The following is a 16070-nucleotide window of genomic DNA, read 5'->3' as shown; positions in this document are numbered from 1 at the left end:
CAGCTATCCCTAGTAGCCACACACGCAGACAACAAGCAACATGAATTCGACTGGGAAAACACTACTATCATAGGGCAAGCCAGACAGAGAACAGCCAGGGAATTCCTAGAGGCATGGCATTCATCCACAAACTCCATCAACAAACACATCGACCTGGACCCAATATACCAACCATTACAGCTGACAGCTGAAACTGACAACCGGAAGCGGCAAGGACAGACCACTATAAATACCGGAAGAAACATCAAAGAAGCGCTTCGCAGGAGGCTCCAAAGCACTGATGATGTCGCCTAGCCAGGGGACGAAACGTTTGCAACAAAAACTTCCAGCTCGGCGAACAGAACCACAACAACGAGCACCCGAGCTACAAATCTTCGCACAAACCTTGAACATTTGAAATGATTCTGGGAGCACTGGGCTATTATTAACAGCATACTACCCCCAGTGAGGCATGATAAAATAAACTAAAGTACGCTTTTGGAAACAAAATAATAAATTACAATCACCATTCAAGTGTATATATAGATTTGCTTTGCAGACTATTTAGATTATAAATCTTTTCGAAGCTGTTATTGGCTCTTGGCAGTGAGTACATTTGGCTTGATTCCTGATTTATTAAAATCTCAAAACTACTTTGTGCATTTTTTAATGTATCCAGAATCACTCATACACAGAACTGAACATCGTTCTTTCATCACCAAACCAGCAGTGGCATCTTTTTTTTCACCTGTTAATCACCACCAGTAGATCACCCATGTTTTCAATTGAATAATTTATGTGCAGATCCTCTTTAAGGACAATGTGCATTTGTTTTGTTAATATTGCATTTAATTGGTATCATGTGGCAAACATGGTGACCTGATTGCTGCAAGCTTGATGAACATTGAAATTCTTTTGGACAACACTGCTTCGAAAAGCTGAACTGTGCTGTGTGCGTCTTCTCTTAGTTATTGAATTCCTGAGCCCAGAAGGCTATTATTAAATCTAAATGTTTCTCAAAATTTAAGGTACGGAACCTCACTCAAGTCACTGAAGTCATGTTCACACCTCTCCCAAAAGGGTTACCTAGACGTCTATAATCTGTCACTGTTGAGTTGGAAGTAGTTGTTTTTGCAGCAGCTTGGTGCCAGACTTCACACAATTATCAATTTAAGCCCCTGCCCAACTCTGCCACAACCCAAGTGAGATTTTTCAGCAAATTGATTTGAGTAAGTCCTGCAAGTCATTACTATGTACGTGTAGATGGTAGTGGTGGTGGCTAATGGATGTTCTTTAGCAGTTAATGGTTAAGAGACATGTTGGCCATAATATAATAAATTATCTAATCCAGGTCAGATATATGACACATATCCCAAAGTTATTTGTCATATGAATGCAATATTCATCGGCAAGTATAAACCAAAAGCAGAAAATGAATCAATGATAAAATAATCTTATTGTCAAGTTGATTAAAAAGTTGTTTCAAGTTATTGTCTTCAATAAGTGATTCTTCCCAGTCAAGAAGGTACAGATAATAAATTGTTCTCTAACATCTGTGAAATTCAATTAGTAGTTTCAGATTCTCTTTTAACACGGAAGATTCTACCAATGCTTTGCCCTCTTTGTTAGGGTATAATAATTTTTAAAACGTCTTACCAATTTTAACTTGAAACCAAAATTGGATGTTTACATACTATTCAGGACATTTATTTTTTATTATTTCTACATAACATTGATTGTCAGAGTTGGGATGTCATGTTGCGGCTGTGCAGGACATTGGTGAGGCCAGTTTTAAGAATACCGCGTACAATTCCGGTTGTCCTTCTACAGAAAAGAATGTTGTTAAACTTGAGAAGGTGCAGAAAAGATTTACAAAGATGTTGCAGAGACTGGAGGGATCCAGTTGTAGGGACTCAATAGGCTGGGGCGTTTTGTCCTGGAGTATCAAAGGCTGCGCAGTGAGCTTGTAGTGGTTTTTTAAAATCATGAGTGTCGGATAGGGTGAATTGCTAAGGTCTTTTTCCTCGAGTGGTAAAAGTCCAAAATGAGAGGGCTTAGGTTTAAGGTGAGGTCAGATGGCCAAGTGTGTACAGAATGAGCTGCCAGAGGAAGTGGTGGAGGCGGGCACAGTTACATCATTTAAAAGGCATCTGGATACCTTTTAAACTTTGCTGACAAATGGGTCTAGGTCAGATTGGGATGTCTGGTCGACATGGACAAGTCAGAACAAAAGGTCTATTTCCATGCTGTATGACTCTATAATGGCAATGATTGTCCACAATCCCCATCATCTGGGCAAAAGAGGAATTGCAAACTATTAATGATCTTTTGCAGAACTCATTCAGTTACGTTACTCACTATAACACAAACATTTATATCAAGATTTCTTCTCTTTGAACTCAAAGACATCGTAAAATAATACATAAATATTGATACTTTCAATCTTCCAGCAAGTTTTATTTCACAGCTTTGAAGGAATTAACTCTCAAACCCTGTTGAAAATGCTTGACTTTGAGTTGACTCAGGAATAAGCTTTGTTACAGAAATGCGCTTGTCAATGCAGGACAGAATTAGACAAGAATCAACAATGAATCTTATTAAAAAATAACTGTAAATTAGAAACAAAAACGGAAGTTTCTGGAAAAGCTCAGCAGGTCTGATAGCATCTGCAGAGAAATCAGAGTTAACAGTTCAGGTCCAGTTCTAAGAGTCACTGAACCCAAAATGTTAATAGTTAAATGTTATTCTTTTGCTGAAACAATGAAAAATATGAATGATGCCAATCAGGCTTATTTAATTGACATTGATTTTTGTGTGGTCAGGCCAATGTAATATTTAATCGATATCCTAAATTTTGTTGCCTAATTACTTTAAGACGAGGGAGAATCCACAGTATCACAATTGGTCAACCATCTCTTACTGGTTGTACTGCTGCCTCCAGGTGCAGCATGCTTTGGACTCTCCGTTATTTCATTTCCTGAATTATTGGAGACAAACCTTCCTGAGATTTCAACTGATTTTTTTTCATGAACATAACGAAATTATGCCATAAAACTCAGGATATAATTTAAAGATTCTGAATAAATCTGCTTAATTGCATACTTCTTGTTGTTTCAGAAAAAAAAGAGCAAGGTTTGTAGTTGATTCTCAACTAATTCCATCCTTCATTGACAAATTCACTTTTATATGCTTCCTTAGGACTCAACCGTGAGATCACCACAAAAACCTCTCTTGAATAATGTTGCTGTTCAGTTACATCAGGCTGTAAAATCGAACCAGCAACTAAATGAAAAGAATCAATGTTTGAATATTATTTTAAAATGCATTCGACTTAAGAAATCCCGATACAAATACTTGCATTATACGTAGTAAAATAAACAGGAGTACTAAGGACAGTGACAGTGTAGTGAAGCTAGCTGCTTGAAAGTGCTGGGATTTTGCCGATGGTTATGTACTGAGGTCAGCTTCAAGGATCCAAAAGAATGCAGTTTCGGGAAGAGATTAAACGACAAGGATATCCACAATCATGGATGGAGTCTATGATGAAACAGCTTCTGAGGGAGCTCCAAATTTCCCACAATAACGAAGTGGAATCCATTGTAAAGGAGACAACGTTTTAGTGAGATTTCATAACCCACAAAGTCACTGATAGCTGAGGTGTTACTTAATATCCTGAGAGATAGTGCCTTGACCATATATGCTTTTCAACGTGCTCTGTGCATTGTTTGACCATAGTTTGTTTCTTAATCCATACTGAACTCAATTCTGAATGTTAGAATAGATGCATGCATATAGACTATTCTACTTTTCAAATTCTGCAAAATTATTTGATAAAAACCATGAAATCCTACGGCTTTGTTCTCTTAGTTAAATATCTGCTATCTCAAACTTCGTCAACTGATCCCGAACCAGATCGTAACACTAGTCATAGGTTTTGCTGGGTGACGAGGGCCCAGACTAAAGCACAATGGGCTGAAAGCTGATTTCTCCCTATCTTAATGTGGAATTGAAACCGGTAGCATCCAGGATAAAAAAAATCCCTCAATTCATTGACTCAAAACTCGTCGGACATTTCACTCATGATTGTAAAACTTACAAGTAAATTGAGACATTTGAATCTGTTCCACTTTTTAAATAAAGTCAAGGCTGATGTTCAACTCTAGTTAGATTTTGCTGCACTATTACCATTTTCAAAAGTCTGAGCTCTGACTTCAACTTCCTTAACAACTTGAGGCATGGAACTTAGAGGCTTACAACCCTCTGAATGAAGTTTCTCATGTCTTTAAATGGTATTCCTTTATTCGGAGACTGTAGCATGTAACAGTACAAAGATGTGAATTTGGGTGACTGGAATTCTATTGTAAGATCTCAGGTGGAAATTTAGTTTAACATTTTAAAACATTTCAGAACAAAATTTACATATTTGTTAATTTGTATGGTGAATTACTCAGGTAATCATAGTCCACTTTCTCCAATATTTGATTATATTTGAATTTTTTCAACCACAGAATTAGGATCAAACTCTGATGGTTTCAAACTGGCAACAATATTAGCATTGAGAGATGACAAATATCAACGTGAACTGCTAATTGTGCATTGTTTATGTTGGTTACATGCTTTATGTCTATAAATTAAAGTAGTCAGCAACACAGATTCTATAAACATGCAGCCCAATTTCGCTAATAAAATACAATAAATAATAAAAACAAGTTCTATTGCACATTATCTAACACTGATTTTATTTGGTTATGCAAAAGGTTTGACAATGAAACAGTTTCCAGTAAAAATGCATTTAAAATCAAGATTCCACAGAATACAATAAGCACATCCCTTATAAAGATATAAAACCAAACAGGTGTTGTGTATGCATAATAACTGTGCTGTTTTAATGCATAATGCATGTTTTGATTATACTCTGTGGCACCTAAGTTACAAAACTAAATTCAGAAAATAACTTTTTTTGGCAAACAAATTTCTTTTGTTGGAGCATTCAAAAGCAGCTACAAATTAAGGACTTTTCTGTGCACTTTTTAAAAAGAAACATTTATTTTATAAAGACTATTACAATAGGCTTTTCTCATCATAAGAAAATGCCTCAAATCAGTTCTAGGTGGATTAAAAAATTCTGCAACTATACTGGTTTTGGGCTATATTTACCTGAATATCTACACAACCTCTTTCTCTACAGTCCGCTCAATAGTGTATGTATGCAGGCTTAGTGATTTTCCTGTTGAATGAAATCTTAATAGACTTTGTTTTTTAATATTCATTGAGGAAACCTACATCCAGGTGTCTTCTTGCCAATTTAATCAAACAATTGGACAGTGATGAAATCCACTTTAAATAGAAATGCTAATCTCTCAATTTTCACCGTGTCATTTCATTAACTCAAATTTTTTAAAATCATGTTTTATTATTGAAAACAGCCGAAAATACTATGTTACCTCTTCTTCTTAGCACAGCACAATACATTAAATAAATAACAGTTGGAAACACTTTTGTAAAATGTTAAATAAAAATTTGTCCAAACCATATAAAACAGGAAGGAGCTAGGCTCAATCCTGGAGTCCTGCAGACCTTGGTGAGTTAGCAGTAAAGGTGCTGCAAATGGATTCAGCACCTCAGTTCCAGAAATGGGGAATAAAAGACAGATTGTTATCTCATGACTATAGCAGGAAAGCGCATATTAAGTTAAGAAAGCACTGCATTAAGTTCCAATGTTCTTCATGGTCAAAAGAACAGGTGACACTCATTATCAATACCGGTACATGATAGCTGCTATGTCAAAAATGTTGGAATTCATGGAACTGTAACCAAATGTGAGTTATCACTAATGGGAGAAAGAAAGAAAATGGATTTATCCCTTATGTTTATACACACTAACAATAAAGTACATGTGGTACTTATTTGAAGATTAAATATAAAGTATAAGAATAATGTAATAAAAAGGCACTAAGAAATTGTTACTGAATATGCTTCAAGTAGAATGATGAAAAAGTGGGAAAAAAACTTTTATAAAACTTTGAACCACATAGGTTTAAACATCTTGAAAGTGGTCCTCAGTATGAAGCTCATCTTCCCTGATGAAAGATAAATAAGCACCACTGCAAGAATGTTAAATAAAAATAAGTATGGACACTTCCATCTTGACACACAAACACACCTCATCAAATTTACATATTACAATGTCCCAAAATTTTGAATTAAATAGAAAGAACCTATATCTGTGGGGCATGATTACTTGTGCCAAATACTTTTAAGCAGTTTGCTAAGTATATGCTACAAACTTCATTGGCCATTCATCGTGGGATTACATTGCAAAATTAGCCATAATAAAATCAGATTCAGTGGTACCTAGTAATAGTGCAACATTACAAATGTAAGTTGCTATGAAACTTCGGAGTTCAATCTACAGTTAGGTTCATGGTTTAAGATTAAAAAGGCTTGAGAGTAGAAACGATAAAACTAAACACATGTTACACTACATCATCAAGTACTTTTTGCACAGAATGTTTGTCAGCTACAGAAATACAAATATAAAAATATTATTCAAACGTAACCTAAATGCAAATAACAAAATGTTGCAACTCCCTTAAAAATACAAAGTAAATACTTATGTTTTACATTTTAGAGCCAGCAAATGACTAAAATTTGATTAATTCACACACTTTATTTAGTACATTCAGAAATATATAAAAGGTTAACATACTTGTGACAATGTAACATGGAAGCTTGGCAGGGAGTGTGACAGAATCATAAATCATAATCACAACAAACAGCAATTACAAATGTCTTTTATGTAACTGAGAACACTTGCAATGCACTTAAAAAGGTGCAGTATTCTGTGAGCTTATTTTAAAATACATTTGAAGCATTGTGTGATGTAACTGTGAAGTAATAATCAACCAGCATTTATTTTCATTGGGATCAACAATCCAATCCTTGGACTGTAGAATTATCACAAACACCCATAGCATGAAGCCAATGAACCTATTTCTCAGGTACAACTGATGGTGCCAAGTCATTTAAGACTTTTAAGATCTAAGCAGGCACAAACTGTCAAAATCTCATCTCTTCAAGTTTTGTACTAAGTTGAAACATTTTGTAAGTTATAGCACATGTTCTATTTTAAAGGGGGAGAAATGTTTTTGAACAGATAATTTAATCTGGATCCACCAACTCCAGTAAAAATGCCTCAGTATGCCAAAAAGTGAACTCAGTTTTTCATTCACTGATACATAATCACACTGTTGAGAACTGAATCATTTGAGCTCTTTCTATGAAACCAAAGTAACTCTGTATAATACAAGCAGTCTTCTTGAATGAAAAAGGCATTTGTTTTATTGGAAGCTGTTATTGTGGTGGGGAAAGAGCATACCTATTTGTAACTTTATACAACCAAGCTTTTTTCTAGTATAACCCTATGTTTCACAATCCTTCAGACTTCTACACAGTTTTTGATCAGTTCTTGGGTCTTCTGGGTCAAGATCTGTTTCATTAGGTTTTGTAAGCTAGAAGAAAATACAAATTTGTTAACATCACATTGAAAGCTTTTCAATACTTCAAATATAGTATGAGAAGTACCAGTCTTAGATGCAAAACTCTTGACTCTTCATGTGGACACACTGGTTACAAAGGCCCAACAACCTCTCTTCTTCCTCAGGCAGCTGAAGAAATTTGGTATGATGGAAAATACCCTTGCCAACTTATATAGGTGCGCCACTGAGAGCATTCTGTCCAGATGTATCACTACTGGTATGGCAACTGTACCATTCAAGATCGGAGACAGAGAGTCGTGAACTTGGCCTGGACAATCTCCCATCAATACAATCCATCTACCAGGCCTGCTGTCAAGGAAAGGCCGCCAGCATTCTCAAAGATTCATCCCACCCTGGCAATGTTTTTCTACAATGTTAACATCGGGGAGAAGGTACAGAAGCCTGAACACACGCACCAGCTGGTTTCGAAACAGCTTCTACCCTACTATTGTTAGAATACTGAATGGACTCTCAAATTCTGAACATTTGCCTGTACCTGTGTTTTTGGTTTTGCCACTGTTTATCTATTATTTACTTAACTCTGTGATCTGCCTGTTTTGCTCGCAAGACAAAGCTTTTCATTATGCCACGGTAGATGTGACAGGAATTCAATTGAATTGAATTTATTATGGCACAGTAGAAGACTATGCAGCCCACTTTTTTCTGGGCTAAGTCCTCAACGCCCTGGCCAACTTCATTAAACAATAGGATAATTTAATGACAGAAGACTCGACAGCTATGTCCATTCCTATTCTCGTTCAACATCTGTCCTGCACACAATTTTAGCAAAGTCACTGGACTATCTCGGATTAAAGATCAGTTCTCCAGGTTCAGGGACACAGCTACAGTTGCATCATCTAGTTTTCTCCCCCAAATGAGATCCTTAACATTTTAACTTTGCTTCTCACTTGGTGGTCACAGAGCAGATAATGAAAAGACAAAGTCTGTCAACATTAAATCAAATTTCAGAGCAATAAATTGATCATTTAAATGAGTTTTAATAAAACTTCATATGATGCGTTAAGTAGCAGACCAAACAAAACCAGTTTTTCAGGCGTCTTTTCAATTAAAAAGCCGTACCAGACAGGATCAGAGAATCTCTACAATGCAGGAAGGGACCATCAGGCCCACCAATTCTGCACCAACCCTCCAAAGACCATCCCAGCCAAATCCACAACCCTTCACATCTTCTTAACTTCACATGGGGATTTCACCATAGCTAACCGACCTAATTGGCATACTACTGAGCAAGATTTTTTTAAAAAATGGCCAATCCACCCAACCTGCATATCTTTGGACTGCAGGAGAAAACTGGAGCATCCAGAAAATACCTGCACAGACATGGGGAGAACTCTTAAACTCCACACAGACAATCACGCAAGCTGGAATTGAACCCAGGTCCCTGGGGCTGTGAGGGTGCAGTGCTAACTATTTGAACCACTGTGCAGAAGATAACAAGGTAACACACCTTAGCTACCAGGAAGAGTGGTGAGACCTGGGCCAACTGAAGGTGCACAGAACAATCACTGATCTTACATTTGACTCTAATGGCAAGACACTGAGCTGGCCTTGATGGAATTTATACGAAAATGGAGATCAGCAGCAGGTGGTTAATTCAACCTGAGATTCCTTTCTCCCCAGATGACTATGCAGTGAGAGGGAGAGGCAGTGAGAGGGAGAGGCAGTGAGAGGGAGAGACAGCGAGAGAGAGAAGGGTTCCTGCTTTTGCTCTCTTGCCCCTTCCCCTCGACAAATTATCCCCAACTGCGCTTCTGACTGGCCCCTCTCCCTGACTCATGCCCTTGTTTTGCCCCTTTTTCTAACCCATGACTTTGCCCTACCACGACATAAATCCAGCCCGTGTCTGATCGCACACCCCTCTTAACCTATCTCAACACCATCTTGCCCAAATCCCCAATAACACTGCCAACCTACCCCAACCATGACCCCTACTTGACCCAATGCTGCAGTGCAGCACTCCTACACTTTGACTACCTTCCAAGGAGGGTGCAGGTATTCTGCCCATTCGACTTTCTTTTTCCCATCACTGTTGCTGTCATTTCCTCTAGTGCCCTGGCCTCGGGCTGAATGGAATGACTCAGGGTTTGCACAGCTCTTCCATTCAAAGGCCGTTTTCTCTCTTGCATTTGCTGCTGATAGGTTTCCTAGTGAAACCACCACTGATCAGATGAGCAACTCCCTGCAGATTCTGCCATTTCTAATTTCTGTATTTGGAACTCTTGATACTGGGCTGGATGGCAAGCACATAAGAATGGAACCAATTTTGCAGATGACAAAAATGTATGGAAAGGAAAATTGGAAAGAGATATAAACAATTTACAGAGAGATATTGATATTGTGACAATACTGCACCTTTAAAAGAGGTGTTCTGTGCTCTTTCTCTTGCATAGGAACGTTGTCACAGTGGTTCCAACATGCCTCTTTTAGACAGGCAACTAGTAAACAACTTTTGAGTAATCCCTGGACTTTTTCTTAAAATGGAACAAAAGAATCATGGTTGGGCAGGATCACTGCTCACATAGACTCAGAAAGACACTTGCTTTCAGTTAGTTGGTGAGAAGGTTTCTGCCGACTGCTGGAGCAAAAAAGCTCGAGTTCTCAGTGCTACTGTGAAGTCTAAGACAGTGAGACTTCCTCTTAAAAATCAAAAGGGCACATTGTTTCTTTCTGCTGGACTGGGGAGAGACAGCATGAGATTAATAACTATTTTGTTGAATTGCATTTTTGCCAAAGGGTGTGTTTATGAGATCCTGTCTACACTGGAACAGTTGGTGATTAGTGGTTAACCAATACATTGTCTTGATAAGTATTTCAATAAAGTAGTTATGCCAACTCTACATTTTGTTGTATTCTTACAACACAATTAAAAGAAAGTGTGTTTTAATTAAAGTTAAGTTGTGGACTAATCAAATTATATGTGGTAGACAGAACTTTTTAAATTCTAAAAGTAATGATCTAGACTCTCTCCATAATGGATTAGAATCCATGGATGTTACCATAATAGGGTCTTCTGCAGCTTCAAAAATCAAAACTGAAGAGACAGCACAGTGGTTAGCGCTGCTGCCTCACAGTGTCAGGGACCCAGGTTTGATTCCAACTTTGTGCAAACTCCACACAGACAGTCGCCCATTCTCCCAGTGTCTGCGTGGATTTCCTCTGGGTGTTCTGGTTTCGTCCCACAATCCAAAGATGTACAAGTTGGTGAATTGGCCAAGCTAAATTGCCCATAGCATTTCAGGGATGTGTAGGAAAAGTGCATTAGTCAGGGGTAAACACAGGGTAAGGGAATGGCTCTGGGTGGGTTACTCATCGGAGGGTTGGTGAGAAAGTTTATCGCCTTAAAACTTGTCCTTAAAATTTAGACTAAAATGTAATACTGAATTACAGAACACAGTTGCTGTGCACCAGAGAATAAGCCGATCGGCAGGAAGGCACAGAACACAAACAAACAAAAGGGGAAGCGCAGCAGGTCAGGCAGCATCCAAAGAGCCGAAGAGTTGACGTTTCGGATATTGGCCCTTCTTCAGGAATGAGGAAAGTGTGCCCAGCAGGCCAAGTTAAAAGGTAGGGAGGAGGGACTTGGGGGACGGGCTTTGGAAATGCAATAGGTGGAAGGAGGTCAAAGTGAGGGTGATAGGCCGGAGTGGGGGATGGGGGCGGAGAGGTCAGGAAGAAGATTGCAAGTTAGGAAGGTGGTGCTGAGCTCGAGGGTTGGGACTGAGACAAGGTGGGGGGGGAGGGGAAATGAGGAAACTGGAGAAATCTGAGTTCATCTCTTGTGGGTGGAGGGTTCCTAGGCGGAAGATGAGGCGCTCTTCCTCCAGCTGTCGTGTTGCTATGGTCTGGCGATGGAGGAGTCCAAGGACCTGCATGTCCTTGGTGGAGTGGGAGGGGGAGTTGAAGTGTTGAGCCATGGGGTGGTTGGGTTGGTTGGTTCGGGTGTCCCAGAGGTGTTCTCTGAAACGTTCCGCAAGTAGGCGGCCCGTCTCCCCAATATAGAGGAGGCCACATCGGGTGCAGCGGATGCAGTAAATGATGTGTGTGGAGGTGCAGGTGAATTTGTGGCGGATATGGAAGGATCCCTTGGGGCATTGGAGGGAAGTAAGGGGGGAGGTGTGGGTGCAAGTTTTGCATTTCTTGCGGTTGCAGGGGAAGGTGCCGGGAGTGGAGGTTGGGTTGGTGGGGGGTGTGGACCTGACGAAGGAGTCACGGACGGAGTGGTCTTTTCGGAACGCTGATAGGGGAGGGGAGGGAAATATATCTCTGGTGCTGGGGTCCGTTTGGAGGTGGCGGTAATGACGACGGATGATACGATGTACATGGAGGTTGGTGGGGCGGTAGGTGAGGACCAGTGGGGTTCTGTCCTGGTGGCAATTGGAGGGCTCAAGGGCAGAGGAGCGGGAAGTGGAGGAGATGCGGTGGAGGGCATAGTTGATCATGTCTGGGGGCAAATTGTGGTCTTTGAACAGAACCCCACTGGTCCTCACCTACCACCCCACCAACCTCCATATACATCGTATCATCCGTCGTCATTTCCTCCACCTCCAAACGGACCCCACCACCAGAGATATATTTCCCTCCCCTCCCTATCAGCATTCCGAAAAGACCACTCCCTCCGTGACTCCCTCGTCAGGTCCATACCCCCCACTAACCCAATCTCCACTCCTGGCACCTTCCTCTGCAACCACAAGAAATGCAAAACTTGCACCCACACCTCCCCCCTTACTTCCCTCCAAGGCCCCACGGGATCCTTCCATATCCACCACAAATTCACCTGCACCTCCATACACATCATTTACTGCATTCACTGCACCCAATGTGGCCTCCTCTATATTGGGGAGACAGGCCGCCTACTTGCGGAACTTTTCAGAGAACATCTCAAGGACACCCAGACCAACCAACCCAACCACCACGTGGCTCAACACTTCAACTCCCCCTCCCACTCCAACAAGGACATGCAGGTCCTTGGACTCCTCCATCGCCAGACCATAGCAACACAACGGCTGGAGGTAGAGCGCTTCATCTTCCGCCTAGGAACCCTCCAACCACAAGGGATGAACTCAGATTTCTCCAGTTTCCTCATTTCCCCTCCCCCTACCTTGTCTCAGTCTAATCCCTTGAACTCAGCACCGCCTTCCTAAACTGCAATCTTCTTTCTGACCTCTCCGCCCCCACCCCCACTCCAGCCTATCACCCTCACCTTGACCTCCTTCCACCTATTGCATTTCCAAAGCCCCTCCCCCAAGTCCCTCCTCCCTACCTTTCATTTTAGCCTGCTGGACACACTTTCCTCATTGCTGAAGAAGGGCTCATGCCCGAAACGTCAACTCTCCTGCTCCTTGGATGCTGCCTGACCTGTTGCGCTTTTCCAGCCACACATTTTCAGCTCTGATCTCCAGCATCTGCAGTCCTCACTTTCTCCTAAACAAAAGGGGAACCCAAATTAAGCAGAAGGTTAAAAAAAACTGTTCTCACCCTCAGGTACAGAATGATTCTCGCTTAAAATAAAAAGCAGGAGACTGCTCCTAGCATAAAAATTACTCGAATTCTAACATTGAAGAGATTCTGACACAATCTGTCAGGAAGCCATTTAATGGTCAAAGGTTTGCCCTCCTTGCTAAGAAGCCATTTTTTTTAAAACAATGGTATCTGACATGCAAGCTATGCAAGGTTTCCTTATGAACTCTTCTAATTAGCTCAGACTGGTACCTCTTTATGATAGTAACTTATCTCGCCAGTAGACACTTAACTGCTGGATTTGTTTTTCCCACCTGATGAATGGTTCAGGGCCTGCAGGAGTGTTCAGTCAAGTGCACAAAACCTGTCAATTAACTTCTCTTCTTTATGAATTATTGTCCTTCACTGCTATCTGTCTAATTAAAAATATGCAGCATTTTTGTAAACTTTTTGTATAAAGGAAGCCACTTTGCGACAGTAGAGCAGAATAGCCTGCCAGGGCTCTTAAACAGCTGATATCCTACTTTCCTAGGTTATTAGAACTTGTGAGCCTGGCTTATAGGTATCAGTGTTATGTTGTAACAGCGATGCTATTTGTAAACAAAGGGGATGACTAAAATTAAACTAAACTGCTTAAGAAGTTTTTTTTATTCCAGACTACCAAAGAGTACGATCTCCAGGACAAACTAAGAGAGGCTTCCAGGTTGAGTCCACGAGGGATTCCCTGGGCTGTCTCAAATCTGTACTTTAACATTGGTGTGGACTTGTTGGGCCGAAGGACCTTTCTCCACACTGTGGGGATTCTACAAACAAAATAGTTTAAAATCACTCCTCCTGAAAATTTGCTACAATACAGTCTCATAGGTCATTAGGTACAGAAGGTCTGGTGTGGTCCATAACAAGAGCTTAAGTTGGTAAATGGAGTATATAATGTGGGTAAATTGAAGTTGTTCATTTTGGAAGGGAGAACAAAAAAAAGTATTATTTAAATAGATTAAAAACTGCAGAAAGTTGCAACACAAAAGGACTTGGGGGTACTTGCGCATGGAACACAGAAAGCAAACACAGGTGCAGCAGGTAATTAGGAACACTCATGGAATGTTGACCTTTATTTCAAGGGGGTTGTAGTATGAGAGAAGTCTTACTGCAACTGTACAAGGTGCAAGTGAGTCCAGGTCGAGAGTACTCAGTGCCATTTTGGTCCCCTTATTTAAGGGAAGATAATTATTTCATTGGAGAAGGTTCACTGGATGAACTGTGTTATGGAAGAACTATTTTATGAGCAAAGGCTAAATAGGTTGGGCCTCTACTTATTTGGAGAAAAATGAGAGGTGATCTCATTGAAACACAGCATTCGTTAAGGGCTTGATAGCATAAATGCCGAGAGGATGTTTCACCACATGAGTCTAAGATGAGAGGGTATGGTCTCCGAATATGGGCTGCCAATTTAAGATTGAAATGAGGAATTCTTTCCCTGAGGGTTGAGTCTTTGTAACTGCTTACCACAGACAGTTGTTGGGGTACAGTCCTTGTGTATATTTAAAGCTAAGATAGAAAGATCCCCTTGATCAATCAAGAAATAAAAAGGTTATGAGGAAAATGCAAGAAAGTGAACATGTGGAATGCTGGATCAGCCATGATTCCATTGAATGATGATGCAGACATAAGGGACTGAATGAACATTTCTGTTCTTATTTCTTATGTTTGTTTTTGTTTGTGTTGTCAATATTACCTCATCTGATCTATTTGTCAATAGAATCATTACTGAGCTTCAACAGGTATTTGAGGCAGAAATGCCTTCCAAAACCCTAGACTTACCATAGATTGCTCTTCAGATGGATTAGCATCTACGGATGTTATCACAATAGTGGGATTTCTGCTGCATAAAGAATCTACTTTGGAGAGAAATAAAAAGTTTAAAATAACTTCCAAATTGCCCCTCCTGAAAATCTGCTACTTTTAGTACAATACAGTCTCATAGATCATAGGTACAGGAATAGTTTGGTCGAAGCCCTGGCGTTTTGCAGTGATAACTAATTTTTGGCATGAACCCAGGCAGTGAGTGCCAGCACACTGAGTACTTAGAGCACTGCAGTTGAGCCTGAACCTCATGTAGACTAGTTTTCAAACAGAGATCATAAGATAGTGAATGGCTCTTTGATGAGAAGCAGTAACCCAAATCTTTCTTTGTTAAGCTCATCTAATTCAGAGTAGGGATCTAACGATTTTACTTAATATTTAATTTTATAACAGCATCACATCACATCATGCAATTATCAAGCCACTGCACAAAATCGCTCACACAAAACAATAAACCAGGCATTAAGCCAGTAAATGTCTTGGTTCAGGGGTAGCACACTGTGTTCGGAGTTAGAAGGCATGGCTTCAAACCTTATTCCAATACCTGATGATAATTGTATTAACTGAAGTTAGGTACATACAAGTGGAGGGCATTGATTGGATGGTTACTTGAACACATAAAAAGAGTTACTGCAGTGTTTCACTTTGTGAATAAATCAATCCAAGTAATTTGTTTCCTTCCTTTATCAACTGGATTTCAGGATTAAAATAGCTGACTACATAATCAAGGTAGACTCTTCAGTGCAGTAGCAAGGGAGTGACAGTTGTGTTCCTCTGCAACCCCATGCTATAGAAAATTGCACTGTAGATGATCGCTATAGAAAATTAGCAGAAAGTTCACATTACCCAAATAGCACCCACAATTCATCAATCGTGTTATAGCAAATATGCATGGACAAAACACACATTATACCAGAACGACCTGTATTCCCATTTAAAGCACATCGTATTCATGCAGCAAGGATGTTTCCTGAATTGTACTGCTTCTACTTCTGTCTTAATGTCATTACTGCCAATGCTTTCTGGCCCTCCTGCTCACCTCTTTCTGCCACAAACCCATCACTTGCTGTTTCCACTTCTGACCAAGCTGCTTGTCACAGACAATGACAACAATTGCATCTTTAACTTTTTGAGCTGCAAGTGGAGGACTTCCTGTGCTGGGTGAAGGATGGTCATGACCATTCAGTAATGTACTTTTAAAATCAATTTATTTAT

At 40.0% G+C, this 16070-nt stretch overlaps 1 protein-coding gene across 3 annotated transcripts in view; it reads right to left on the bottom strand.

The window, feature by feature from the left end:
- Positions 1 to 4732: 4732 nt before the first annotated feature.
- Positions 4733 to 16070, bottom strand: part of LOC132823359 (uncharacterized protein KIAA0232-like) — a 134036-nt gene continuing 122698 nt past the window's right edge. Inside the window, exons 6-7 of one of the 3 annotated variants that reach the window (XM_060837090.1) lie at positions 14814 to 14890; positions 4733 to 7490 (exon numbers count right to left, since the gene is read on the bottom strand). In XM_060837090.1, coding sequence (XP_060693073.1) covers positions 7401 to 7490; positions 14814 to 14890 — 167 coding nt within the window. In that variant the 3' untranslated portion in view covers positions 4733 to 7400. The remainder of the gene's footprint in view (positions 7491 to 14813; positions 14891 to 16070) is intronic. The other 2 variants (XM_060837091.1, XM_060837092.1) reach the window with 2 other exon arrangements.

The sequence above is a fragment of the Hemiscyllium ocellatum genome, chromosome 16, assembly GCF_020745735.1.
Source record: "Hemiscyllium ocellatum isolate sHemOce1 chromosome 16, sHemOce1.pat.X.cur, whole genome shotgun sequence".
Taxonomy (NCBI): Eukaryota; Metazoa; Chordata; class Chondrichthyes; order Orectolobiformes; family Hemiscylliidae; genus Hemiscyllium; species Hemiscyllium ocellatum.
The sequence above is the reverse complement of the archived record's forward strand: the minus strand, read 5'-3'. Positions and strand labels throughout refer to the sequence as shown.